Source organism: Pyricularia oryzae, chromosome 3 (genome assembly GCF_000002495.2).
Source record: "Pyricularia oryzae 70-15 chromosome 3, whole genome shotgun sequence".
In the NCBI taxonomy this organism is placed as follows: domain Eukaryota; kingdom Fungi; phylum Ascomycota; class Sordariomycetes; order Magnaporthales; family Pyriculariaceae; genus Pyricularia; species Pyricularia oryzae.
Genome location: NC_017849.1, coordinates 1,806,178 through 1,833,233, shown reverse-complemented (window position 1 = coordinate 1,833,233; position 27,056 = coordinate 1,806,178). Strand labels below are relative to the sequence as shown.

The window sequence follows — 27,056 nt, the reverse complement described above, 5'->3', positions numbered from 1 at the left end:
CGAAGCAGCATTTTTGCTGATATGAGGCGTATAGGGGCCAAGAATCCAAAGAAGAAAAGCTTGCCTACAGGGCTCTTTTACACGCCCACATCGACTCCCATAGGCAGTCAAGCGCTCTGATAACCAGCATACAAAAGTCCACACCGTACCAGCATTTTGGATTGTAAAGACGTGCGGCTACTACACTCAGACGACCATCTACTCAAAATGCACTCATGATCCCAAACACAAGAAAGAAATCACAGAATATCCCATTGGGGAACGATGCGACCATCCTTTGGCCATGACCAAAGCCTGCCCCAATTGAAACCCATCCTCTGTGCCTTGCCCGCTATGTTAAGTTTGGGAAGGTATGTGTCTGATCTCCTGTGGACTATCAATCTTGTCTAATCACTACGAGGATATGCTGCTAGAGTCAAAACTAGGCACTCAATGGGGTTGAAAACTGCACATAGTGTCAATGGTGATCGGAGTGAAAACATTCATTCATGCCAAACCTAAACATTACGTAGTCTTTTGGAATAGGGATTTATCCGTTCAATTCATCTATTGAGTGATGACTTTATATATATATATATAACCCGATCCTTAGAACTTCGGATCTGGTATCCCTCAGAGTGGTAAAAATAGAAATCTGTTTCGATTTTTATTTTACAAATTTTACATGTATCTTAACTACTCGGTTATTTAATATGATGTGTTAGATAATATTAATACCAAAATTTCCAAATATATAATAATAGCAAATATTACCCCCATATATAGATATTTTGGGGTTTAATTCAACGATAAGATAATAATTAAATAAAATCGAAAAACTAGAATTCTTTAGCAAAACCCAACCTTTCTAAATGAATTAAAACCGGCCTCACACAATTCGGCCGATTCGAATATTAAGAATATAAATTAAATTGTTGTTGAATATTTCGTTGATTCCTATATTCATCGTCCAATCCGTTGACTTTCGCGATTTGTATTTAACTTATTATAAACAAGCCAAACTCCAAAATTGTTAAAATTACTTCCGTGAACGACGGAAGTCGACAAATTGTCCTCAGACCTGATCCAAAGAGATGTTTTTGGTTTGGGCCCACTGGAAGCCCTCGTTAGAAAGGATAGGGCCCATTGCGCTTACTTTTTGAAGAAATTATGCCAAAAGTAAGGATTACATATAATTTGTATGGTATTCCCTACTAATATCATGTAGCCCCCATTATTCACAAATCGCACGTGGAATTACAGATCGCTAACCCTCGCTCGCTAAATTTACCAAAGTTTAAAGGTTGCAGGTCGATTTTAGCCCTCGCGTGTACGGGTAAAGCCGCGTAGTAAAACACTATTTTGGACTTGTAAATAATTCACTTTCACACTATGAATAACTTGTATTGCTTTCTAAAGTCGAAATCTACCAAAGTATGACTCGAACACCGAAATTCTAAAAGGTGTGAAAAAGCCGTATTATGGGTTTTAACTATCAGATTTGAGTAGGGCAACTGTGCCCCATAGATTCACTATTGTATAGCCTCCCTGGGACATAATATAGGGATGCATGCCTCTGTTTCTCTCTTTTACAAAGAGAGCTCGAAGTTGAGGCCTAGTACGTAGGTAGGTACCAAACTCGATCGCACGAGTCCCAAGCAAGCACCTGTGAATTGATGGACTTCTGCCCGATAGTTTTCTCACTTTTTGTAAAGCCTATCCCGGCAAATTCCGCCGCTGCCTTTGGCACACTTGCCCATGTCTCTTGCAAGGGTTATTAAAAGAAGCTGACAGTGATACTTTGTTTTTACCAGGCCAAGCTACAAGCGGCAAAAAAAGGCTTTACCACCACCTAATCAGATCGATAGATGGTGTGTCAGTCGTTGTGCCGGCTTGAACCCTGCGCAGGCAGCAATAAATGCGCAACCAGGAACCGTACGACCATTGCCATGCTTCCTCGTTGCCATAAAGAATGGCATATGAATCATTACTTAACCATGGCATTAACTTTAGGCTGTTGTTGTTGCACCCGTACGTAGTTTGCAATAATACTTCAGTGTTGGCATAATTTTATATTGTACCACGAATAAAATTAGACCTTTATCATAAAGAGATGTATGTAGTCTGCAGTTGTGCTCATGTTAGCGGCGCATTGCTCGGTAATTCCAAAGTAAAAGTTTGAACCCTGGAGCTTTGATCCATTACTCGGACTTTTGAGGTTGTGAATGCATGCTTGTCGGAGTCGCTGTACTACAAAGACCGCACTCGAATTATATATAAAGACGTGCAGAGTCTCGAGAAGCAAAGGCAAAGATTGTTTCTGTAAAACAAGCATTTGTTCAATAAGCTTCAGTCGCTGTAACAGTTTTGTTGAAACCTCGGCATTCTCTTAATCTTTTATGAAGAAAGGGCTGCCAAAGCAATGGCGGTCGCTGCCCACCTCAAGAGCTTTGGGGCAGTAAGATACGGACCGCCTGCGGCTGCACTTCGCAAGGCAGCGGTGGCATGCGTGGGTTCCTCGGCCACCTACGCAGCCGAGGCATGGTACAACCCAGCGCACAAGCAAAGAGGACTCCTCAAAGCATTGAACAAACCGCTGGTTTTAGCGGCACGGGCAATCCTCCCGGCGTATAAAACCACCCCCTCGTCCACTGTTCTCAGGGACGCAGGACTACCCTCGGCCCGCGTCGCGCTGGCCTACACCCGCCTGAAATACGGCGCCCGACTAAGGCTCGCGGACAAGGGGCACCCCCTTGTCAGCCGCCTGCGTGAAACACCTCGTGCCCGCAACTCGGGCCATTCGGCCACGACCCTGCAAACGGCTGCACAACTTCTCCCGCGGATCCGGAGACTAGAGTTGCGCGCACCTCGCAATGCCCCGGATTCTCGCACTGACCCCACCGGAGGAGTCCCGAAAGAGGAAGCGGCCCGCCGCTTTATCGAATGGCTGGACATGGTATCACCTGACGATATCGTGGTATATACGGATGGTTCGGAAAAACACGAAAACAACTGCGTCCAAATAGGGTACGGATGGGCCGCTTTTAGGGCGGGCCTGGAATTTGCCGCAGGCTCCGCATCTATTACGCCGGAAAACCACGTTTTCGACGCCGAGGCGATTGGCGCCCTAAAAGGGCTACAGGCGGCAGCCAAGGCCCAGCCAGGCGCCCGGATCTGGATTTGTGTGGACAGCACCTCGGTTATTTGGGGTCTTAGAGGCGACGCGCCGCGTTCGTCCCAATGGGCCTTTCTGGAGTTCCATGACCTTGTCGATCTACTCCGAAAACAAGGTACCGAGGTTCGGGTCCGTTGGTGCCCTGGGCACCAGGGAATCCCGGGAAACGACCGGGCTGACGAGCTGGCCAAGGCCGGCTCCGCCGGACCGCCGGACCCAGACCCGAGGGCTCAGCAAACCACGTATAGCGGTGCCGGCACGGTCCTCAGAGCCATTCTTTCGAATATAGAGAAGGACTGGTGGCGTAAAGAACTCTGTGAACGGTCCCCCGCATATAGGGAATGGAAATTCCAATACACACCGAGAAAGGAGCCCGAGGAACTGCGTTTGCCAAGACCCTTACTGGGCCATTATTTGGCCATGAGGACCGGCCACGGCGATTTCAAGGCCTACCATGACCGTTTCAACCACCAGGATGCAAACACCTCGTGTGCCTGGTGCTGGAAGCGGACCTCCCCTGAGCACCCGGTGCACTGCCGCTATTCGCGGGCGGTGTGGAGAAACTGGCCGTGGCCTAATAACGACCGGCCGGCCGGGCCGCCAAATCGCGCCCAACGCTGGAAATTCTTCCAGACAAGCTTCGGGCAACCGAAAAGCTTTGAGGCGTTTTCGATAGCCACCAACTACTTCAGCGCCCGCCCCAGAGCGGCCCGCCAGCGCCCCGCGCGCCACGAACGCACTTTACGCCTAGGGACACCGATCGTAAACGACTCGAACTCTGACGAGGAATAGACTTACTGCCTTTTCACCCACACTTCACGGTACAAGCCGTCAGACGAACCCTCCGTGCACCTTAGGCACGGGGTCGCGTCAGTGAACTAACCCCCTAAGCAGGACCGGGCCCGAACCCGGTCAGGCACGATCCGCCTCTGCCCTCCTTGTTTTCCCCCTGTGTAAATAAAGAAGATAGAACGCGCGCCGAGATACCCCTCGGGAGGTTGCTAACGGCCGGCTAACAAGCCGGGCCGAGCCCGGCGTTAACTAATACTACTACTACTACTACTAATCTTTTATGAAACACGATGCGCATTACAACTTTGACAGCTCTCGCTATTGCCCTTTTGGGGAATAGTGCCACCGTTGGCGCAACAGATGGGGGCCCAGTTATTCAACGTCGCATGTATAACGGCGGCTACGGAGGCGGCTACGGTAATTGCCCAGGTGGCTCTTGTCCACCACGTGGTGGCTACGGAGGAGGCTACGGAGGAGGCTATGCAGGCTATGGAGGCGGCTACGGAGGCGGCTACGGTAATTGCCCAGGCGGTTCTTGTCCACCACGCGGTGGCTACGGTGGCTACAGCGCGAGCGGTTATGGCGGCGGTGGCGGTTATGACGACGGCGGCTATGGACATAGCCCGAGCTACGGAGGTGGCGGAGGCGGTTACGACGACGGCAGCTATGAACATAGCCCGAGCTATGCAGGTGGCGGGGGCGGTTACGACGACGGCAGCCATGGACATAGCACGAGCTATGGAGGCGGCGGTGGCGGCGGTGGCCATCGTACGCCAGAGGTTGAAAGCACTAGTGAGCGCCGAACCGAATCGAGCAGCAGCCGGTGGCCTCCAGGTACCAGGTCTGAAGACTATCCAGACCCCCCAATCTCCCCGTATCTTAACCAACGCGTCCGCGAATGCGTTTGGTTTTGGTTCGAATATGCACAGCCGACAACGAAGTCATCGGGCGGATGGTTCAGGAGTGGTAAGAAAAAGCCTACGGGGCCAAAGCAATGGATCATGAGAGAAGCTGGAGAAATGTACAGCGGCCATACGATAAGGATGAACGTTGGGCTCAAGGGCGAAATACCGGTAACCAGCGATGAGGGTTGTGACATGTCGGGAGATTTCCCCACAGGCTGGACGGTCGTGGGCAGGAGACGGAAGGGTTATTAAGGGGAAACCCTATGGGGCTTGTAGAAATAACCCCGTACACATTGAGTTATTCCGGACCCGGGGATTCCAGGGCGACAGACAGCATCATAGGATTCTGGGGGATTGAGATTCCCGAGTCTCCACCAACTTTTATATAAAGTATACAGAACATGGCTTGAATATGCAAATTATATACTTACCTACCTAGCGTGACATAGATACTGGCAATCTACACCTGCAACCTTTGAAAAGCACAAGGCTCCACGCGTACCGAGCCTCTATTTATGCTGGACTCTAGACAGCTTGGTTGGGGGCACTTTGTGGGTGGATAGGTATTCTGTATGTCACGAGAATACAGCATGAGATTGCATGATATTCGAGTCGGCACTGGGCGACCAAATTGCAAAATACACAGTATTGCCAAGTGTGACCGCAATTTGGGCTGTACTAGTACTAGTACTTGCAATCAATCAAAGGCTAAACAAATGTTTACACTCAATTCTGCGCTCGAGAATGGAATAGACAAAGTCGGCCAACCACCTTGTCTGACATGCTGTCCGTGCGAATAACGGCTTTACCGTTAATGCATAAAGAACTCGATGTGCCTAGTGCAGCATGATACTATTTTAAGCGAAACCTAGAGCTATTGTAATGTTGGTCGTGGCATCTTGAATCGTAGGTGAACAAAGAATGGTTACCTTGCTTTCCAATTTCTATTTTGAAATTATGTGAGGTGCTTGTAAATAAAAGCAGACGTTATTAATTTAAATACTTGCTCTTGGATACTTGGCCAAGGTATTCTTTTTGTAGCATCGTCTTTCTCTTGCCGCAAAACACTCATCCTAAACCTTTTTGCAGAGACATCAACCCACCCACAAAACCATGCACCCCGAGAACCTTTTCGCCATCCTGGCCACCGCCACGGCGCTTTTCCCAGCCTCTGCCTGGGCGTCGCGTCCTTACCATGGTCGGATCCAGGACTTAAGAAGGCCCTTGTTGTGCGATGTTTACATTGAGTATCCTTCCGGTCAAGTATTTGACCAGGCACTCGGCCACGACATAGTGCCAGCGGGCGAAACGGCGGAAATCAGCGGTTTCAAGTGCAAAACCGTCCGCGGCACGTGTGTGATCCTGCCAACGTGCGACACCCCCCCAGAGTATCGTGTCACGAGCTGGAAGTTTGAAAGAGAAATGAGCGATCCTGAAAGGACACGGTTCATCGCCAGGTTCCCGAATGTCAGAATCTAGACATAAAACTATATAAAGAATTGAAATGGACTAGAACTTGCTTTTTTAACTATTCTAGTCTTGATCGCACACGTTCCAAGTCACTCAATGAGTCAAAACGTATCTTTCTTACAAGGCTCAACCTGGGCTTTTCTCCCTCTGTTCTATCTTTCTTTGTTTCTTGTTTCTCGTGTCTTTGTCCCGAGCATCTGTATCTATTCCCAAACAAGATCGTAGCAAGTGCAATTGGTTGCCCAGGACTACAGTCAACTGGGAGGAGACATACGCACCCTGATGCTTTTCAAATTTTAGATATATGCGTTTGTCCACGTCAAACACCCATTGGCATCCCTGTTTCCTAGTCTTTGTGTACTTTGTGATTAGAAAGCCAGCAGCCTGAATTCTCTGGAAGAAAAGGATTAAACTGTTAGACGAGCACCCCCCATCCCATGTTCACCGAGGCCCCCGGGCAAGTAGAGCACCCAAAATCAAAATCAATCATCAACTTGTCAAGCTCGTCAACTCTGCCCAAGACCTCTGCACCAGCTCTAGACTCAGCCTTGATACCTGCTATTGAGCCTCTGCATGACCGCCTCCCACCAATCGGCAACCCCGCTTTCCAACCCCAAGCCTCGGAGTAGCAAGCGCCTCGCCTCCGCCATGCCGCCGCCATCCTCCAAGCACTCGCAAATTTCATCCAGCAGGGCGGCGTACTTGAAGTCGTCCGACGTCTTGGCAAAGTAGACAATCGCAAGACACGTCTCTGCGTATCCCCGCAGCAGCGCCATGTCCATCGTCCCGGGCAGGTATCGAAACTCGACCATGTTCTTCTGTCTGGACGGCGTCGACGACGGGCCAGGCTCGACGAGGTGGCTGCGCAAGACCAGCCGCGTCGCCCGCATCACCTCCAGCAGCCGCCCAAACTCGCACGTCCACATCCAGTTGATCACCTGCAGGTCCCGCCCCGCCGCCGCCGTGCCGAGGAACTTGTCCAGCGTGCCGTCGATGGGCGTCGTGGGGATGGCGAGGCTGGACACGTAGCCGCGGAGGCCGACGAGCCGCGGGTTGCTCTGGAGGCTGCGCCACGAGGGCACAAACATGGAGCACACGGTGGGCTCGACCAGGTACATCAACATGTAGAGGCGGCGAAAGACGGTCGGCTCCCACACGTCGCTGCCGATGCTCAGGCCGACCCAGAACGACGTCGTCGCGTTCCTCGGCACGTGCGTCCTCAACGGCGAAAAGTTGCCCGTCAAGCTGGTGCTCCTCCCCCGCAGGGCCTCCAATACCAGGCGGCAGTGCTCCTCGTAGTCGCTGAACACCCTGTCGCCTATGCACAGCCGGCCGGTGACCTTGATGCCAGTCCAGGGACCGCCCGTGCGCGGTGCCGGGCCCAGGTGATGCGCGAGGTCGATGAACCAGAGAAAGTCGTCGGGGTGGACGGACGGGGGACCGGCGGTGCGACGTAGCTCCCAGATGGTCGTTCCATCCATACCGGGAGGGCGCACCGCGGCGCCGATTTGTATTTGGCCGGCGTGGTGGTGCAGGACGTTCTCGACGCGGCGAACGGCGTGCTCGTATGGTGGGCTGCCCGCTTCGAGAAACTCGAGGCCGAACTTGAAGATTAGCTCTCGTGCGTCGGCTGGGCGAGCCATGCGGAGCGCTTGTCCGGGTCGATTTGCGTGGGCCAGTGGTGCTGGCATTGCTTGGTTAGGTTGAGCATGAGGCCAGGGTGGCGGCGGACGAGTGGAGGACATGGCGAGATTTGTGGCTGCTGCGGTCTGAGCTGGCCTCCTTTCATTCCCCAAGGAGCAGGGCGCGTGTTGAATGTTGATGTACCTTTAGACTATGGGTTCGATAGTCCATATCATGGAGAGCAGAGCATACCGGCGGCGTTTTCTTAGCATTTTGTCATCATGCTACCGAAGTTATCCATGTTAAGGCCCTCAATGTAATGCGTCTGTGACAAAGCCTTTGTTTGTGATACCAGTCAACAAACATGTGTCAACGGCGAAGCTTGACGCACCTTTCCAATCAATATTCTGTAGATTGAAGATTTCATTGCCAAACAAAGGAAACATGAAAAGAAATCCTGCCCATTATTCCAGAGCAAGTAACAGGCAAGGGGTCAGAACTTTTGCACAATTTAACTTGATCTGCTGTCAGTATTTTCAATATTTCGTAATGTGTTTTTAGAAAAGGTCTTGTACACCGCTTGCTTGAATTACTCACCGGCTGTTATCACCTCACTTGAGAAGTTCCTCTTGATAATCCTCATCTTCATTTCATGGCCTCTCAGTATCGTGATGGTGCAAAAGGGTTACCTGTGTTTTTTCTCAGCAAGCCTGTCTACCTCGAAAGAAGCATGGCCATCAAGCCGAGAACTTGGAGCAAATACTACCGGCTCCACTGCTTTGTGGTCCTAAACCTCCCCGGGCATCGACGGAATGACCGTCCGGCTACTAAAAGCCGGATGGGCTTCGTTGGCCGAGCCGGTGCGCAGGCTCTACCAACGTTGCCTGGAACTCGGACATTTCCCAGCGCCTTGGAAGAAGGCCGAAGTCGCGATGCTACCGAAAACGGGGAAGAAAGACCGGAGCAGCGTTCGATCCTGGCGGCCTATAGCCCTCCTCTCCTGCATCGGAAAAGGCCTCGAGAGGCTCGTTGCACGCCGGATAGCTTGGGCCATACACGACAACGGGCTCCTTAGCTGCACCCACGGCGGTGCCCTACCCAAACGATCGGCGACGGATCTGGTTTGTGCCCTCGCCCACGATATCGAGCAGGCTCTAGCTCGCGGGGAGGAAGTCACCCTTGTCGCATGCGACGTCCAAGGCGCCTTCGACGCCCTCCTCCATAGGCGATTAATACGGAAAATGCGGAGCCTCGGGTTTAGTAAAATGCTCCTCAGGTTCGTGATTAACTTTTTAAGCGGCCGCCAGGCCCGAGTCCGGCTGGAGGGTACGACCACGGGCTTTAGGCGGCTTGGGTGCGGCACCCCGCAAGGGTCTCCCCTTTCCCCGATCCTATATATGTTATATTTGGCGTATCTCGTCAAAAACGGTACGAAGTGGCGGTTGGCATACGCAGACGACGTGCTTACATGGAAATCGTCACCCTCGTTGGAGGAAAACGTACGTTGGCTGGAAAATAAACTCCGGGATATGCACGAAATTGCGGCGGAAGAGAAGATCCATTTTGCAGCGGAAAAGACAGAGGTGATCCATATTACTAAGAAAAGGCACGGTCGCAACCCGGAAATCCGGATTAATGGTAGAACGGTTACCCCGGTCCAACTACCGGGCGGTCGACGCGGACAAAGCGCCTCCGGGGCCGAGCGCTACCCGGGCATGCGTTGGCTTGGTTTTTGGTTTAGCCGACGGCTAGACGGGCGCCGCCACGTGGCCGAAAGGGCTGCCAAAGCAATGGCGGTCGCTGCCCACCTCAAGAGCTTTGGGGCAGTAAGATACGGACCGCCTGCGGCTGCACTTCGCAAGGCAGCGGTGGCATGCGTGGGTTCCTCGGCCACCTACGCAGCCGAGGCATGGTACAACCCAGCGCACAAGCAAAGAGGACTCCTCAAAGCATTGAACAAACCGCTGGTTTTAGCGGCACGGGCAATCCTCCCGGCGTATAAAACCACCCCCTCGTCCACTGTTCTCAGGGACGCAGGACTACCCTCGGCCCGCGTCGCGCTGGCCTACACCCGCCTGAAATACGGCGCCCGACTAAGGCTCGCGGACAAGGGGCACCCCCTTGTCAGCCGCCTGCGTGAAACACCTCGTGCCCGCAACTCGGGCCATTCGGCCACGACCCTGCAAACGGCTGCACAACTTCTCCCGCGGATCCGGAGACTAGAGTTGCGCGCACCTCGCAATGCCCCGGATTCTCGCACTGACCCCACCGGAGGAGTCCCGAAAGAGGAAGCGGCCCGCCGCTTTATCGAATGGCTGGACATGGTATCACCTGACGATATCGTGGTATATACGGATGGTTCGGAAAAACACGAAAACAACTGCGTCCAAATAGGGTACGGATGGGCCGCTTTTAGGGCGGGCCTGGAATTTGCCGCAGGCTCCGCATTTATTACGCCGGAAAGCCACGTTTTCGACGCCGAGGCGATTGGCGCCCTAAAAGGGCTACAGGCGGCAGCCAAGGCCCAGCCAGGCGCCCGGATCTGGATTTGTGTGGACAGCACCTCGGTTATTTGGGGTCTTAGAGGCGACGCGCCGCGTTCGTCCCAATGGGCCTTTCTGGAGTTCCATGACCTTGTCGATCTACTCCGAAAACAAGGTACCGAGGTTCGGGTCCGTTGGTGCCCTGGGCACCAGGGAATCCCGGGAAACGACCGGGCTGACGAGCTGGCCAAGGCCGGCTCCGCCGGACCGCCGGACCCAGACCCGAGGGCTCAGCAAACCACGTATAGCGGTGCCGGCACGGTCCTCAGAGCCATTCTTTCGAATATAGAGAAGGATTGGTGGCGTAAAGAACTCTGTGAACGGTCCCCCGCATATAGGGAATGGAAATTCCAATACATACCGAGAAAGGAGCCCGAGGAACTGCGTTTGCCAAGACCCCTACTGGGCCATTATTTGGCGATGAGGACCGGCCACGGCGATTTCAAGGCCTACCATGACCGTTTCAACCACCAGGATGCAAACACCTCGTGTGCCTGGTGCTGGAAGCGGACCTCCCCTGAGCACCCGGTGCACTGCCGCTATTCGCGGGCGGTGTGGAGAAACTGGCCGTGGCCTAATAACGACCGGCCGGCCGGGCCGCCAAATCGCGCCCAACGCTGGAAATTCTTCCAGACAAGCTTCGGGCAACCGAAAAGCTTTGAGGCGTTTTCGATAGCCACCAACTACTTCAGCGCCCGCCCCAGAGCGGCCCGCCAGCGCCCCGCGCGCCACGAACGCACTTTACGCCTAGGGACACCGATCGTAAACGACTCGAACTCTGACGAGGAATAGACTTACTGCCTTTTCACCCACACTTCACGGCACAAGCCGTCAGACGAACCCTCCGTGCACCTTAGGCACGGGGTCGCGTCAGTGAACTAACCCCCTAAGCAGGACCGGGCCCGAACCCGGTCAGGCACGATCCGCCTCTGCCCTCCTTGTTTTCCCCCTGTGTAAATAAAGAAGATAGAACGCGCGCCGAGATACCCCTCGGGAGGTTGCTAACGGCCGGCTAACAAGCCGGGCCGAGCCCGGCGTTAACTAATACTACTACTACTACTACTACTTGTGGTCCTAAACCGACAGTGGTTAGTTGCATTTTCTGTCATTCTTTGTTAGCTGGCCTCGATAGGTTCCGCTTACATCACGTGGCTCACCTGCATCTCTTGGCGAGACGAATTGTTCCAGCCAACGGCGGCAACATGCTTTCGCTGCCCCTCAATAGATCGTCAATCTTCTTCTTCTTCTTCTTCTTCTTCTTCTTCTTCATCAACCTTGTCCAGCCTACAGTACCACCGCACTCTTTTGTAAAAAAAAGGACTCTCAAAGAAACCGATCCATACCAATAACAGGTTAAAATGCCGCAGTATGAGCCCCTCGTCGGGAGCGATATTCGCCTTTTACAACTATTCCCGCTTGACCCGGGCGACAGCGGTCTGGTCGAGTGCAAGCTCGTTCAGGTACCTCTAGAATCTGTCCATTCAAAGTACAAGGCTCTATCCTACGTCTGGGGGGATGCGAACGTCACGCGCCCCATCTCGGTCGATGGCAAAGAGGTGCAGGTCAACGCTAGCCTGGAAGAATGCCTACGCCAGTTCTGCCAGCCGGGCCAAGATGACCTGCCGTATTACCTCTGGGTGGACGCAGTGTGCATAAACCAGGCGGACCTCGCGGAGCGCAGCGCGCAGGTGATGCGGATGAAGGACATCTACTCGACGGCCCAAGAGGTGCTCATATGGCTGGGTCCCGAGCGCGAGCACACAAGGGCTGCTCTTGCTTGTTTTGAGACAATGCACTTTGAGAGCCTGCGTATCATGAACAGGATGCGGGATCAAGACAATCCAGATGAGCACTACTTTGAGATTGTAGCAGGCCAGTGGAAGACCGTTGCCATGCGAGGCGCAGATTCGGAAGAGATGAGAGGCATGTTCGACATCCTGACACGAGACTGGTTCTGCCGCGTATGGGTTCTGCAGGAGGTCAGCATGGCGCAGCAGGCGACTTTTGTCTGCGGCGTTCTGCGGACTGATGTTGGAAACCTTTGGGCTGCGGCAATGGGCCATGTGTTCACCTTGTTTGTGGATGATATTGTCGAATCGGGCTGGGATAAGCTTCAGCAGAATCTCCCGATATTCTACGACAGAAGGGCTCTAAGCTCTCTTTACATGTTAACGAAGATGTTGAAGTGGGATGGATGTGAGGAATACCGAGGGAGACGTATCCTGCAGGATTATGACTTGGGTGGTCTCGAACTATTCTTCCACGTTCGAGGATTGCAAGTTCTTGGAAGTCTGGAAGGGATGCTACTCGAGTTGCCCTTGCAGCTTGCAACTGACCCGCGGGACAAGATCTATGGAGTCCTTGGGCTCAGCTCCGATTTTTCAGAGGGCGGAATCGTCCCAAACTACGCCCTGCCGGTAGCCCAAATATTTATGGATGCCTTCGCGAGCATGATCAAGGAGAGCGACTCCTTGCACCTCCTGTCCGGGTGTAATTTCAGCCTGCTCCGCGACAGTACGATAAACGAGCACATTCCGACATGGGTGCCCGCGTTGTGGACGAACAATGACAAAGATGTCAAGAAAATGCCCATACCTATTATGACTAAAATACCCAGTTCCCCTAGCAGAACCGCACATACCGCATCAGGCGGACTTGCTCTGTCTTCGCACCCTTGGAATGTGGATTTGGAGCTGGCACGTCTGAGTCTTTCCGGGATTGTGATCGATAGCATCCAGCGGTTGACGAAAAATATTTCGTTAGAACCTAATACCAAAGAAATGAATGACACGACGTATATTAATCAGCTTGCCAACTCAAGGCTCGACGAGCTAGTGTCAGACCAAAACCTCGAGTATCCCTTGACAGGAGAAAAGGCATGGGAGGCTGGGGCGGCAACCATGACGGCAAATGTTCGCAAGCGTCAGGACATGACAGGCGAGGACACTCCGCAGAGCTCCGAGCCAATCGAACAGCCACCACTATTGGATAAGCAAGGCGATCGGCACGTTTGGTGTTTGGGTAAAGACAACTTGATGGGCGCGGTGGTGATGGATTTCTTGTCATATGCGAGACTAGCCGAATCTTGCAACGGGTGGTTTTGTTTGGTCCCAAAAGAGACCAGGGAAGGGGACAAGATTGCTATGCTTGTCGGCGGGTCGACTTTTTACGTCCTGCGACCACAGGATGATGCTGGGTCGGGAGGTCCTGGTCTTGATAAAACTTGGCAGCTGGTGGGTGCAGCCTACGTCCACGGGATGATGGATGGCCAAGCGTTGGACCTCGGGGAGATTGACAAGATTGTGTTGGTCTGAAGCAGGCTGCTGTCACGGAATCTATGATAATAAGTGTAGCTTTTCTCGATAGAAAAGTAAGCAATAGATGATGACGAAGGGTTGGTTGGTTCTTGGGTCAGAAACGAGAAAACCAAGATAAAAATGCGACTTGCCAATTGACACTTGTTGCAACATGTTCAGTCGACGCAAGTTCGTTCGACTTGCTCAAAGGAACCTCGAATAATTTTTGCTGCAATCCGGTTTTGTTGTCTGCGGTTGGATCTGTCGAGATGGAATTCGGCGCAGCAAAGATTCCATAACAAGCGGCTGCATGTTGATGTTGAACAAAGCCTACAGCCTTTCCTTGGCTCTGTCTAAACCCGAGTCCGAGATGAGTGTGCACACGGTGACGAATTGTGGGCAGATGCCATCCCGCGCAGTGCAGTCTGGACCTGGCCCACCCCGCTTTTACAACCAATGGGGGCGTCTAGCGGCGACTGGACAGGCGCCTGCAGGTCGCGACTTCTCCCGATGCCGCTGTAAGTTCTTCCTTTCGCTTCCCTACACGAGCCCAAAACAGGTGATTTTCCCTCGCCGGTGGAAGGCTTTCACACCCCTTCATGCGTGATTGAACCTTTGATCCGTCGCATTTTCTGAGGCCGTGCCAACATGATATGATAACCTAAGCAATAGCTATTGATGAGCGGTCAAAAAAGCTTGTGTGCATTCTATCTCTGTCGCTGTTGGTTCTAGACGATGAAAGCAGGATGCGCCGATACGGTAGCTCCCGTGAGGCCAAGCAGCAACACACCACCACCTGCACTTGGCAACATGCCTCTGGATCGCTTGCCCGAGGCCATGCCTTAGCCTAACTGGAATCTCAACTAAATAAAAGCCCTCAGAGTTGGCCTACGTCAAGGTAGATGTTTTGCCTCGCTACTGCTCATCAGACACAACAGCATCTACCTACTCAAACGAAACAAACCTCATCATCGCTAGCATCGAGTTTGCTACCATTCAAACTATACCATGGCAGCATACTTTTCTTCATCAAATCATCTACATGACCCTGTTCATGACCCCACGCATGACTCTGTCCACCTCCTCAGTCAAGCCCACACTCTCCATGGAGACAGCCCCGTCTTCCTGACACCTTCTCCATCAATGTCTTTTACCGCAGCCCACAAATATCCATCTCCCCACGACCACCACCAAGTCGACCAAGTGGTACATTCCATCCTGGACCACCACGTGGAGAATCAACTGCCACCGTATCCAACCATCTCCACCCGCCGGCTCGCTTTTGAGCGTCACCGACCTCTCTGGCTGCGGGAGTGCATCGCCGAGGCCACCGGCGTCTTCTTCTTCGTCTTTGCCGGCCTTGCTTCCATCGCCACCTTCACCCTGCACCATGCTACCGACAAGAACTCCGTCGCCGGGATCGGCTCCATCTTCCAGGTTGGCTGGGGCATGGGGATGGGTGTGGCCCTGGCTATTATTACCTGCGCCCCGACTTCGGGCGGTCACTTCAACCCGGCCATCACCATCTGCCTTGCCATCTGGCAGCACTTTCCATGGCGCAAAGTGCCCCGTTACATCATCAGCCAGATCTTTGGCGCGTTTCTCGCCGCGCTGACCATCATGGTCCTGTACTGGGAGCAGATTCAAGACTTTGCCGCCACTCGTAGGGCTGCAGGCCTGCCGCTGGTCGGCTCGCACACTCCGGCGTCCATATTCTGCTCCTACCCGCACCCAGACCAGAACCTAGGCTTCGTGCTGACCATCGAGTTCGTCGCCGACGCCTTCATCGCCCTTGTCGTCTGGGCCGCTCTCGACCCGTCCAACCCATTCATCCACCCCGCCGCCATTCCCTTCATCATCGGCATAGCCTATGCCGACATGATTTGGGGCTTTGGAGGCATCACGCTCAGCACCAACCTCGCGAGAGACCTGGGTGCCAGAATCGTCGCCGGCATCCTCTTTGGCGGCGAGGCCTTTACATACCACGGCTACGCACCCATCGGCATGCTGGTCAACATCCCTGCGACTTTGTTCGGAACCGCAATCTACGAGTTTGCCTTTAGGGACAGTTTGATGATTGTCGGCAAGGGCCACGCCAACGCCGAGGGCGGCGACGCGGCACTATACGCATATTTCAAGAAAGCCAAGTTGATTGACGAGGAGCAGGGCATAAAGGCATAAGACACCGCTCACACTAATGATTACTTTTTCATGCGTCCTCGAACTGTTATAATATACTGGTTTTAATAAAGCGGAGGAACAGAACAACACCACTCGCATTTGTGACCGGAGTTTTAGGGTTAAAATTAGAAGCACCTTCAGGAATATAATACAAAAAGCCTTTTACTATTCACAAGTTTCCATGCTGAACTTTGGAAAACCCAAGCTCAATTAACAAGTATTGATAGAACCAGGATACCAATAAAGGGGTGTGGAATGTGAAATGCAAGACATTTGCCTGGCCTGCAGGAGGGCCTCTTCCTGCCAATCCTACGTTGAATGATGGGAGATTCCTCTGCTGACGGCAGAGAATTAAAACGCATCGGGCAGGCAAACGCGTAAAGAGTGATTGATCGTCGGGCTGCTCACTTCTAGTGCTGACGAGCGGACACCGCCCATTCAATTTACCCCTGCTACCCCCAGAGAGGTTGCCGGCTTGCCGGCAGTCGGAGACCTGTCTGTAACCCTTGAGCCAGTGCTTGCCAGTACTGACCTGTGGTAAAGAAAAGTAGAGGCAGAATAAATAATAACACTAGCACACCTCTTCCAGGTAATCGCCGTCACCCTGGGCAGTGTCAAGCCGCCAACGTCATGAACCCCCAAGGAATCCCATCCTTGAATCCGTCCAACCAGGCCGCGGCCCGTTTTTGCTTACAACCACACCCCGCAATCTCGGACTGTAAATTCCAGGCAGCAATTGAAACGCACCCTGCAAGAATTCTCCTCTGGACGCGCAGGCGGCAGATGCACCAATGCAAAACCCGGCGCAACCTTTTTTTTCTTTTTTCTTTTTTTGTTCCTCGCTTGGATTGCAGTCCAAGAGGGCTAATCAACTCGGCGCCTATACTTCTTAATTTTCCCCAGCGGACAATATGCTTTCTCGGCTGGCGCGGCATCTTTGCCCTCCATTGGATGGATGGTGGTGAGGATGCGTTTATTTGCGGCTCCGTTTCTCAGATAATTTGGGATCGTCGTTTTTTTTCTTGGTTGCCGTCAGATTTGGGATCTCGCCTAGAGATGGCGGGATGCAGGGAACAAGCCTTTTCTTTTTTAACAACCCATCCAATGTCAGCCTCAGCCAAGGTCAGGGGCTACAAAAACATGTGTCACGGGGAGGGTGTTATACGATATATTTATTATACTCGTCCCGCAACCTGAGAACTAGTTCATCGTCGTCCTTTCATCCGAACATTCAAAAGATCGTCCGACGTTCGTTTACTCCTGCAGACCCCCTAATCCAGCCACGACACTCCCTCGATAACACCCGCCAACGACAGTAAAACAAGGCCGCACGTCAGAAAAGGATCAAAAAAAGGGGCAACCATGAGGACGGACTGGTCACGCGCTCTTCCCACCTTCCTGCTCAGCCTGGGATGGCTGACGCGCGCGACCGTGGTGCCGGGCGACTTTGAGCTGCGCATCATGGTCATCGGCGCCTCCATCTCCGCCGGCCAGACCGGCGGCGGCGTCGTCAGCAACGGCTACCGCAAGCCCCTGGCGGATCTGCTCGTCAACGACGGCTGGGACATAGACTACGTGGGGACGAGGAGCAATGGCGACATGGAGGACAATGTAAGCATCTCTTCGTCCCCGATGAGAACACAAAGCAAAGAAGAAGAACAAGAAAATTCTCATTCAGCTAGCTAACACGAAGAACCAACGCTCCCCCGCCCCCCAAACAGCAACACGAAGGCTACCCAGGCATCCGCACCGAGCCGCTGGCCAAACAGACGCGCGAAAAGGGCGTCGTGGAGGAGTTCCTCCCGAACCTCCTGCTGCTCAACGTCGGCACCAATGACTGCTCGCAGCGCGTCAACGCCACCGAGGCCCGTCGCATCTACACTGCCATGATCGACGCAGTCTTTGCGCCCGCGGGGCAGGAGAATCGGTTCTTGATCGCGTCCACGCTGCTGCCGCGCCGGGAGCAGGACGCGGGGCTGCAGAACTGCACGACAACCTTCAACGAGGTGGTTCGGGATCTGGTACAGACCCACCCCATGAGCGCACGGCTGGGGCTGGCCGACATGAACACGGGCTTCATCACGGTCGACGACCTGGCCCCCGGTGACAACCTCCACCCGAGCGAGGAAGGGTTCGCAAAGATGGCTGACGTTTGGCATGATGCCATCCTCAGCAATATGGACAGGCTCACTCCCCCTGAATGAATGCATCATGGCTTTTTTATGTAAATATCAGTGTAGGATTGGAGATTGTTCTCTTAAAATAGCTAATTAACGATGATCCGAACCTTTGTCCTTCTGTGGTTGATAACAATACAAATCATGGCAGTGCAAGCCCATTTCGATGTTGATAAAGCATACAAATCAGGGCAGTGTAGGCCGATTGGGCTCAGTTAGAAGATGAATACTTTGATCTCCGTATCGCAAAGCCAGCTTGAAAATAGGCTGTAAACAAGATGCGCAATCCTCCATCAAATTGACTTCGCAAGCCAGCCTGTGAATATGATGTAAAAGAACAAACACGATCGTTCCATGAGATTGCTCTGGTCAATGTCAGAAAATACAGCTTCAAAAGTCTTCGCAGTAACCATGCTCATCGTTTACAATTCACGGAAACACAAAAGAAAAGATGAAATGCTGAAGTGTGTCGGTTTGTGGCCAACTTCTTCAGAAAGTAGTCTTGCAGTTGCCGTGACCACCCTGTGCCCTGCGTCCAACCGCAGTACCAGCATTGCGGATGACAAGGTCACGGTCGACCACATCCTGCGTATCGTCGTCAGTGAAAGCAGACATATCAAGGGCGCCGGGCTCGTTGATGCTTGTGGACTCCACACTGGCAGTGGAAGACACAGTCGACTGCTCCTTAGCAGTGGATGAAGCTGTCGAGGTCGACTCTCCAACAGGGGACGTCTGTACACCAGAAGACGACGTGCCAACAAAGGTGAGTCTTCCAACCACATTCGAGCCTCTAGTCGAAGACCGACCTCGGGAACGCTGCTCAAAGGTGTAAGATGGTCCGGCCAAAGGCGAAAGTCCGCAAGCCGCCATAAAGGCAGCTTCTCTCTCGCAGGCCTCGCGGTGCTGCCTTCTGAGGTCCACTTCAACCGCCTTCTCCATGATGAAGTTGGCAGCGGCAATAGCGCCGTTGATCACATTCTCCGAGTAGCCATGAGGATTGATGGGAGTGGGATGGAGCCTGGGGTCACGGCCGGCGGGCGATGGCATCCTGGTGGTAGGGGGTGTGAACATCACCTGCTCCTCATCGTCATCAACATCATAAGTGGGAGAAAGCTCGGGAGTAGGAGGGGCAGGGGTTCCCTGAGCCGTCGTAGCGTTCTCGTCATCCGTGGTCCAAGACGCAGGGGAGGCAGGACGCGTGGTCGTGAGTCCGGTGTCATTGTTAGCCGGCGAAGATGCAGAAGTGCTTTGCTCAGACTCTTGCTCGACTTGCTGCTGTGTCTGCTCATCGGTCTGTTGTTGAGCTGCCAGAGCCGCCTCTGCCACGTACTCATCCTCGAGCTCTTCTCTCATCAAAACTGTGAAAATACTCATATGCTCCCACAGAGAAGCGCTCAGGACACCAACCTCCTGCCAGGCAAAGCGAACAGTTCGGGCATCAGTGGGACCATAGAACTGCTCGGCAATGGAGCAAGTGACAAGGGCAAACTTTGAGAGAGAGCACTTCGCGGGCACGGCCCTGGAAGTCATTGCAGCCCACCAGATCTGGCCGGCCTTCTCCCATGCATAGCCGCCGTAGGCCAGAGCGACAATGGCAAAGGCACGGTTGGGGATGCCGGTATTGACGTGATTGCCCTTGCGATGGTCAATGATGCCAGGAGGGGTGCTATCGTGAATGTAGTCTCGCATGTGCATGGGCTGAGGGTCCTTGCCCTGTCAGGTTGTCAGCGCTGATCAGGATCTGAGATCATGATAAAAGACAAAATCACGGGCAGGAGGAAAAAGAGAAAGAGCAAAATACCAAAGAAGGACGAGCTGAACTTACCAAGCGAGGGTCATTGTATGCACTCCCCGGTGTTCTCACATCTCTGATGACAATCTCGTCGTTGCCAGGCATGAAGCATCTGCGACCGATACCCCAGTCGCCCTCGCGAGCAGTTTGGCGGTCCTGCCACATCTTGGCCATCACGCCCATCACGTCGCCAAAGTGCTCGGAAAGGCAGCCGGATTCGCCGACAGGGTCGAGAGGAGCATAAGCTTGGCTGATGTAGTGCTGGATCAGATGAGTGACGATCTCGATAGAGTTTCCGGGGTCGACGAGAATGTCTCCCATGATTCTTCCCTGACCCTTGTTGCAGATGTTTGTGCCCTCCTGCCACACTATGTCGAGGTTCTCGCCCTTAAACTTGAATTCGAGCCTGTAGAAGGCGCGGATCTCGGTCATCAGAGGGGCTTCCTTGATGGGATTGACGAGAGGATGGGGATAGATGGTGCCCGAAGGCTCCGGGAGAGAGGGATTAGATCGTCGCCGGATCTCATAAGGAGTTGGGTGGCAGATGTGAGGGTCTCGGTTCTGTCCGAGAGCCCTGCGAGCAGCCATACGAGTCTCTTCGTTAAAGCTCGCGCTGCCCGAGACGTTGGTGATGACAATCTCTGTGAGGCTGAAAGAGCGACACATGATTGCCTTTGTAGGGTTTGAGTTCTTTAGATGACAGTCTGATAGGTGGTGATGGAAGGTTACGACAGGACTTTGGATAGGTGATGATTGTGCAGATGTGGTAACTGTAGGATGATTTTTTTGAAAACAAAGAGACAGAAGTGGTGGGACGAGGCGGAGAAGAAGTGGCAGATTTTGATGATTTTGATAATGGCAGAGAGCCAGACTTGCAATTTGGGAAGGCGCTCCGTAGCTTCCTAAACGGATTCTGTGCCAGTCGGGTAGCTCAAAGAGACACCACGGCAGCTACTCGCTGCATGGGAACTCTGCTTGCTTGCAAGGAACTGAGGTACTGAGGTACCGGTCAGCCTGGATGGCCGGAGGGACCAGTGCTGTGCATGGCTGCCTTTATTTCACTATCGCCTCAGCTCCAAGTTTGCCATTAATCTCCATTACAGGTAAACATAATGGCCGATATTATCTTCAAGTACACCCAGATGATATGTCCTTGTCTCCATCACCCATGGATATCTCTCCTCGGCCAGCTCACCCTCAACTCACTTCATGCTGCCCACGCATTGGGCATAGCCTGGGCCCCACCTTGCTCCCAAACTCCCTCGACTGGATCTCCCCCAAAAGAGTCCACACGTTGTATACACTGTCCCCTGCTTGAGATACTGCAGCTCTTTCCTGATTCTGATGATCGTCAAGTCAGTCACATTTGCATCGAGACATCTCGTGAAGGCCTATCCATGACGGCAGATGGAAAGAGCGTACTGTTTAAGGCAGGCAGACATGATCATTCCGTCAAGATTGGTCCATTGTCTTCATTTGTAGTTCCTGTAGTGTAGTCTTGTGATGCAAGCTAGCAGTCCGCGCTCCTAGGATATCTTCTGAACGTCGGCAGGAACAGCTGGCTCGCGCACTCCCAGATCGTGGGATCATGACGTCCAGTGTCCTGTATGGTGAAACTTCTACTTGCCAGTTGGCTGGATGGCAGAAAGACGGCCTGGCGTGTCAGCTGGCAAGTCCATGATGGGCTCGCCAATGTCTAATTCTGGAATTTCGCCATAATCCAGGTGCAAGGGCTGTATTATGGGCTTCTTGGGCAGGACTGCAAGGTCCAGCGGTTCTATCGAGCTTTCCGGGGGATGTGTTGGTCGCAGGCGGGGCGTTCTGGCGTCTGAAGCTCGAGACAAACTGGGCGAGTTTGATTTTCGCATGGTGAATCTTGGTCGCCGCACCATCAATATTGGCGGCGATGATCAAATATTTAAGTCCAGACTCTTTCAAGAGCTAAACAAGGAAGATAATGCACACTTTTATGGTCATCAATGGGGTAGGCTTTGTTCTTTGTCTTCCAAACCTTGCCAGGTGTTTGGACAATGGCGCGTTTTCGTGTACCATGAATAACAACAAATATGTACAATAGAGTGGGCAAATTCAAGAAAACATTTGGATCCAAACCGGTGGCCCCGTGCTTATTTACGAAAAAGAAAGATTGATAATCACTTTTCCAGGTAGCTACAAAGACAGAATTTTGCATTTGCATTCTAATGTACACTTGAAGTCTCTTGTTGGTTTTCCCAAAATTTCAACACAAGCTTCACGCGTGCAAGGCCAAGCCACAGTAGCGCACCCCTTAGACTAACGGCATATGCAGGGTCGAGGCTAAGCGGGTACTAGCCCCAAAGCCACTTCCCAATTATCTCTATCTCTTCATCTCTCTTCGCCCTACAATCCGCCTTCATGACCTTGTCGAAAGGTGCCAAAAGCTTGGCCTCCATGTCGAAAGCATGCACCGCATCGGGCGCGAGCAACCACCTGACCTCACGTCCGTCTTTTGTCTTCTGTAGCCAGTGGTATGCCTCGTCGTCAAGGTTGAGCCGGTGTGGTGGCTGTAGCTCGGGCCGGCCAACCTCCTGATCATATCCGGGTACCGGCTTGCCGGCCAGTCTGCACGCCAACCTCCATGCTCCGTGCGCCAGCAGGTCCATCTCGGCCGCGATTATAAACACACGTTTCGGCAGGGCCGAGGCGGGGAGGACCTCTCCGCTGAGGAGTGGGTCTGTCAGATCATGGCCGACGGGGATGTAGCTCCAGTTGAAGCAGGCCATCATGTATACCAGGAAGTCGCTCTTGCGGGCCCTGAACCCTTTCAGCCCCTCTTTGTATCTTCTCAGCCGTACCTTGACGTCCGTCGGTGTTGCAAAGTCGCACGCTGGGTATACGGGCACAATGGCCTGGATCCTGGATCGGATTTGGGGTTGCTGCGCGACGGCCAGGGTGAGACTGCCGCCGGCGGAGAAGCCGGCGACGGCGACGCGGTTGGGGTCGATGTGGCGAGCCAGGTCTTTGTGGTCGTCCAGAACCGTGGTGATGAGGGCTGTGACGTCGTGGATCGGGGTGGGGAAGGGGTGCCTGGGGGCTTTTCGGTAGTTGAGGGCGATCACGATAGCCGAGTGGGTATTGCAGAAGTGGTGGTTCCAATCATCGTTGAGGTCTGGGATTCCAACGACGAACCCACCACCGTGTATGGAGAAGAGGCATGGCAGGGGGTTTCCTTGTGGATTTTTGTGGTCGTAACCCTTGGGGAAGAAGACCCTGGACCTCCCAAGCAAGTGTCAGCAACGCGCCGCTGCCATGACTGGGTCGGTACTTGAGGCAAGGCAGATGCGCTTCCTAGTCAGGATTACGCAGGTATGGGAGGGATTCTAGGCTATTTCCCGCATAGGAAATGCTTACCGAATCGGAAGCCCTGGCCGTGATTTATAGTTCTTTATCAAGGTCGGGTGGAACGACTGGGGGAAAATCTTGTCAACGACCGGCTTCAAGGTCTTCAAAGCGCCCATCAAGCCGGTGAAAATCGCTGCCTGCAACCAGCAAAGCATCCGTTTTACAAGCGGCAATCTAGGTTGAAAATGCCCGGGTGTCGCGCTTGCAGACGTTGGGCCACCGGCGGCTTTGGTTCTGGTTGTCGCCAACATTGTTGATGCGGTCCTGGGTTCATAGGCGTCTTCTACAAAAAAACTCAACAATGGACTGCTTGAAGCATACCTAGTGAAATACAATGAAAGGGAAAACAAAGGCAGAATCGAGACATGACTTGGGCTTTGTAGGCGTCAAAGCTAAGGTCTTTCAGCTCGAGCCCCGCTTGCTTGGAGGACGGCCCTTATCGGTTGGTTTCTTCGTCCGAGGTTTGACACATGCGGGCCTCGGAACAGGAGCGATTCGGCAATCGCGTTCAGCACACGATAAAACTTGCTCTGTTCACCCAATCAATCCATGCTACCGACAGGCTTGACAGCTTGACGCCCGTGAAAACCGTTAAAACTCTCCCCATACTGATTCGAATTAATCCACGCAGGCATTCAGATGAGCAGCAAATATACACGCTCCAAGGCAGTGACTTTTTCGCAAGACAAGTTTGGATTTTCGGCAGTTCAAGTTACTCGCTCTTTTCTCCTGCTCAACTGGACTGTTCCTGAACTCTAATCCCCACGAGATGCGCGATTTTCTATTCTGACCGGGGTCAGACAATAGTGAAAACTTCAGGTTCGCTGCGGCAAGCACCCTCTCCATCCATAGCCCCGTGGACGTACGCTTCGCCCACCAGCTCCATCGTTACTGAATCGGTATCTGAGCTCTGTCGCAGCAGGAAAGGCGTCCCGACACCATGGAAAACGCAAACCACGTCGCCGACAAGCGTCTCCGGCGGGCAGAAAGTTACCCACCCGTCCTCAGTCACGCATAATACCCGTCCAGCACAGCACATCATCCTCGCCCCATTCCACTCCATTGCCGTCCGCATTAGTTCATCCTTCGTAACCGCCATGTTTGAAGTTATCAGCTCGAGCAGCTGCAGCACAACACCTACCCCAGTCTCCTCTTCGTCACCATGCAATCCCTGCATTACATCCTGAAGCTTCTCCAGCGCCTCCACGGCGATCCTGTTGCCCTGAGCTGCCTCGGTGGACAAGTAGCGCATCATCATCACCTCCCAAACCCGGCATGCTGTCCCGAGAGAATCCGGCGCGGGACGCACAAACTGCGTGTCCCCGACGCAGGAACGCCAGAAGACGTCTTGCAGATTCTGGCCAGTGGGATACGGCCTTTGTGCCTTGGATAGTACCAAGATGCGGCACCGGAAGTGGTTTATGAGCATATCGGCTGTCGAAGTCACCTCGTCTACCTCTGGGCCGTAGTGCTCAATATATTTCAGCATTGGTCCGACGTGGGCGATGCGGTCGAACCGGATGCCTCGCATGCGCATCACCTTGGGGCTCGGGAAGAATACATCAAGAGCCGATCCGCCTGACGCGTTGAACTGACATGCATGTGAGGGGCGGTTAAAGTGTTGCTGGTACGTCCAAGTCCCCGCCCGCGTGCCCTGGCTTGTCAAGTCTGGAGCCCAGCTCGGCAACCCAGCCCCAAGCTTGTTCGTGTACCCGATTCCGGCGTACGACAATACTTCGTTGCAGCTCTTGCCTTGGTCCAAAGTCATAATCAGGCCCCGCGCGACCGTAGCGAATACGTCTTCCACACTCTTGCTATAATCTGGCTTCAGCCAGCCGTGAACGGGGTCTTCAGGATCCAAGAGCCCCAGCAAGGCATATACAAAATCCAGCGGCTCCGTGGCACCGTAGCTTTCCACCATGCCCAGCAGAGCCGGGAGCCGCCTCGAGGCGCTTTGTGGGTCCGCGGTCCCGAGGTAGCCCATAAAGACAGCATGCAGCAGCCCCAACGGGAGCTTCAGAGCCTCGGGTGCCACAACCGTGGTCTGCATAGCAATGTTCAAAGGCAAAGAGTTCAAACTATCGGCGACAAACACCATATTGGACCAGTTAAGCGTCGTCGTTGATGTGAGAATGGTGACGGCCTCCGGGTCAACAGCCGAAGATACTTCCTGGATCACCCAGATCCGGAAGAACCAGGGATGACAGAAGACGGCACACAGCTGGTCCCAGCCTGAGTCGCGCCACTGCTCCGAGTACATGCGCAACATAGCTGTCACGCTCTGGGTCGTTCCAAACTTGATTTCGTGCCACAAACCGGCAAGCATCTTGCGAGCCTCCCAGGGCTCTGGTATCCCATCCAGCCAGACAGTCACACCCCGGGCGTGGCGATATATGTCCCGCATTAGGGTGATCTGAGAACCCTTCTCATCCGTGTCGCGCTGGTTGATGCAGATGGAGTCGATCCAGAGATGGCGCGTTTGGTGGTAGCTGCTAAGCTGATAGAGAGCAGCCAGAACGGTGGGTGATACATGGAAAACTTTACCGTCGATGTAAATTGGCTCGGTAGGTTTGCCTGGTCCCCAGTGATACGAAATCGCCTCGTAATCTGGACATGACGTGGTGCCCATATCTGCTTCGACAAGCTCGCATCGTATCTCGCCCAGTGGCCAGCGTGGCCGCAGCTTCAATAGCCTGATCCTCCCTTGAAACCCTTTTGTGATGGGTGAGTGGACATAGGCTGGCGCTCTATAACGCCAGCTTGTCCAGGATCTCGCGCGCAAGCGCTGCTCTCGAACCACTCCACGGAACCAAGGCCAGTCCGCGTATGGCAACTCCTGCATCATGTTCCAAGTCGCCAGGGCAGAAATTGCCATGAAGAACGGCACACCAGCCAGGATCACTGCGGGTGTTCTGAGCCACCACTGCCGGACTTGCTTGGCACTTTTCAACTTTGTGCCGAAAAAGGTGATGAAGCCTCCAATGTACCGAAAGAGTCCCTGATTCCATCTCGACAGCACTTGGTTTCCCTGAAAGTACTCTCCTATAGACAAGAGAACATGCGTCGCGGTGAAGATTGCAAAGAGCGTGGTGAGAGCGTCCCATCTGGATAAAACGACGGACGTGACGAGGAAAACGAAGAGGGCATGTGCTGCTGCTATCGAGTCCACGGTGCGGCATTGCGGCCTAGACAGCGCAAAGCCAACCGATAGCGTGGCCACTGTCGTCGCAGCGAGGGTTTTCCATGATGGCCCCAGCAGCCGGGTCGTCAAGCTGCTGGCGGCACAGAGCAGCAACGAGGCCCTGGCACCACGCTGTAGTCCGATTTCTATATTTGATCGGGGCATTTGAGATCCGACAGTGGTGTTCTGAGAGGGCGAGAGGTTACGTATCTATATTGAAGTGACGCTAATATAATTGCTACATTTGCATTATGAATATTTTGACGCTGTGTTCAGTCCATCACTGTCTGGCAACAAGGCAAACTCCTGTCCTAGGCCACCCACGGGTTGCCTCATTTAATCCTCGTCATCGCTTCAGCCGCACCGGATTTGTACATGGTTTCGGGATACCCCGCAAACCCTCTTCCTTGGCTTAAATATACTTGTCAAAACGTAAGAACTGCTGTGATGGTGACCTATCCTGAATTCGACTTTTATGCCTATTGAAGGAAAAGCATCATGTGACCACCAGTAGAGACTGGACTAGGTAGTCTAATACATGAAACACATTGAGAATGGGGA

General features: G+C 53.3%; 8 protein-coding genes across 9 annotated transcripts; 4 read left to right on the top strand and 4 right to left on the bottom strand.

Annotated features, from left to right (window-relative positions):
- Positions 1-4,236: 4,236 nt before the first annotated feature.
- Positions 4,237-5,103, top strand: MGG_13283 (uncharacterized protein; the record flags this gene model as incomplete). Its single annotated transcript, XM_003711664.1, has 1 exon — positions 4,237-5,103. One exon carries the CDS (start codon positions 4,237-4,239, stop codon positions 5,101-5,103), a length of 867 nt encoding a protein of 288 aa, XP_003711712.1.
- Positions 5,104-5,699: 596 nt separating this feature from the next.
- MGG_05883 lies at positions 5,700-10,462 on the bottom strand. 2 transcript variants are annotated; one of them, XM_003711662.1, is made up of 3 exons: positions 9,413-10,462; positions 8,542-9,335; positions 5,700-8,459 (listed from the first exon to the last, which is right to left on the bottom strand). In XM_003711662.1, the coding sequence occupies exon 3, from the start codon at positions 8,064-8,066 to the stop codon at positions 6,864-6,866; it is 1,203 nt and encodes a 400-aa protein (XP_003711710.1). In that variant the 5' UTR covers positions 8,067-8,459; positions 8,542-9,335; positions 9,413-10,462; the 3' UTR covers positions 5,700-6,863. The 2 variants fall into 2 exon arrangements, with proteins under 2 accessions (XP_003711710.1, XP_003711711.1); XM_003711663.1 differs by having other exon boundaries at positions 8,542-10,462.
- A 1,271-nt stretch (positions 10,463-11,733) lies between these two features.
- Positions 11,734-14,058, top strand: MGG_05881 (uncharacterized protein). Its single transcript, XM_003711661.1, has one exon. It carries the CDS (start codon positions 11,846-11,848, stop codon positions 13,799-13,801), a length of 1,956 nt encoding a protein of 651 aa, XP_003711709.1. The 5' UTR covers positions 11,734-11,845; the 3' UTR covers positions 13,802-14,058.
- Positions 14,059-14,529: 471 nt separating this feature from the next.
- MGG_05880 (uncharacterized protein) lies at positions 14,530-15,964 on the top strand (the record flags this gene model as incomplete). Its single annotated transcript, XM_003711660.1, has 2 exons — positions 14,530-14,551; positions 14,943-15,964. The coding sequence occupies 2 exons, from the start codon at positions 14,530-14,532 to the stop codon at positions 15,962-15,964; spliced, it is 1,044 nt and encodes a 347-aa protein (XP_003711708.1).
- A 712-nt stretch (positions 15,965-16,676) lies between these two features.
- MGG_05879 (uncharacterized protein) lies at positions 16,677-18,258 on the top strand. Its single transcript, XM_003711659.1, has 2 exons — positions 16,677-17,575; positions 17,686-18,258. Exons 1-2 carry the CDS (start codon positions 17,327-17,329, stop codon positions 18,166-18,168), a joined length of 732 nt encoding a protein of 243 aa, XP_003711707.1. The 5' UTR covers positions 16,677-17,326; the 3' UTR covers positions 18,169-18,258.
- A 372-nt stretch (positions 18,259-18,630) lies between these two features.
- On the bottom strand, positions 18,631-20,599 carry MGG_05878 (extracellular metalloprotease; the record flags this gene model as incomplete). The annotated part of the gene is made up of 2 exons (XM_003711658.1): positions 18,631-19,854; positions 19,967-20,599. The coding sequence occupies 2 exons, from the start codon at positions 20,597-20,599 to the stop codon at positions 18,631-18,633; spliced, it is 1,857 nt and encodes a 618-aa protein (XP_003711706.1).
- A 1,456-nt stretch (positions 20,600-22,055) lies between these two features.
- Positions 22,056-23,724, bottom strand: MGG_15241 (alpha/beta hydrolase fold protein). The gene is made up of 2 exons (XM_003711657.1): positions 23,324-23,724; positions 22,056-23,182 (listed from the first exon to the last, which is right to left on the bottom strand). Exons 1-2 carry the CDS (start codon positions 23,563-23,565, stop codon positions 22,261-22,263), a joined length of 1,164 nt encoding a protein of 387 aa, XP_003711705.1. The 5' UTR covers positions 23,566-23,724; the 3' UTR covers positions 22,056-22,260.
- A 267-nt stretch (positions 23,725-23,991) lies between these two features.
- On the bottom strand, positions 23,992-26,772 carry MGG_15242 (uncharacterized protein). The gene has a single exon (XM_003711656.1). The coding sequence runs from the start codon at positions 26,658-26,660 to the stop codon at positions 24,111-24,113; it is 2,550 nt and encodes an 849-aa protein (XP_003711704.1). The 5' UTR covers positions 26,661-26,772; the 3' UTR covers positions 23,992-24,110.
- Positions 26,773-27,056: the final 284 nt, after the last annotated feature.

Excerpts from the sequence above, each read along its gene's own strand:
- MGG_05881 (XM_003711661.1), top strand. The coding sequence starts at position 11,846 with ATGCCGCAGTATGAGCCCCTCGTCGGGAGCGATATTCGCCTTTTACAA.
- MGG_15241 (XM_003711657.1), bottom strand. The coding sequence starts at position 23,565 with ATGTTGGCGACAACCAGAACCAAAGCCGCCGGTGGCCCAACGTCTGCA. Across the intron at positions 23,183-23,323 it reads CGGCCAGGGCTTCCGATTCG|GGTCTTCTTCCCCAAGGGTT; the intron begins GTAAGCATTTCC and ends TGGGAGGTCCAG.
- MGG_05879 (XM_003711659.1), top strand. The coding sequence starts at position 17,327 with ATGAGGACGGACTGGTCACGCGCTCTTCCCACCTTCCTGCTCAGCCTG. Across the intron at positions 17,576-17,685 it reads ATGGCGACATGGAGGACAAT|CAACACGAAGGCTACCCAGG; the intron begins GTAAGCATCTCT and ends CCCCCCAAACAG.
- MGG_15242 (XM_003711656.1), bottom strand. The coding sequence starts at position 26,660 with ATGCCCCGATCAAATATAGAAATCGGACTACAGCGTGGTGCCAGGGCC.
- MGG_05883 (XM_003711663.1), bottom strand. The coding sequence starts at position 8,066 with ATGTCCTCCACTCGTCCGCCGCCACCCTGGCCTCATGCTCAACCTAAC.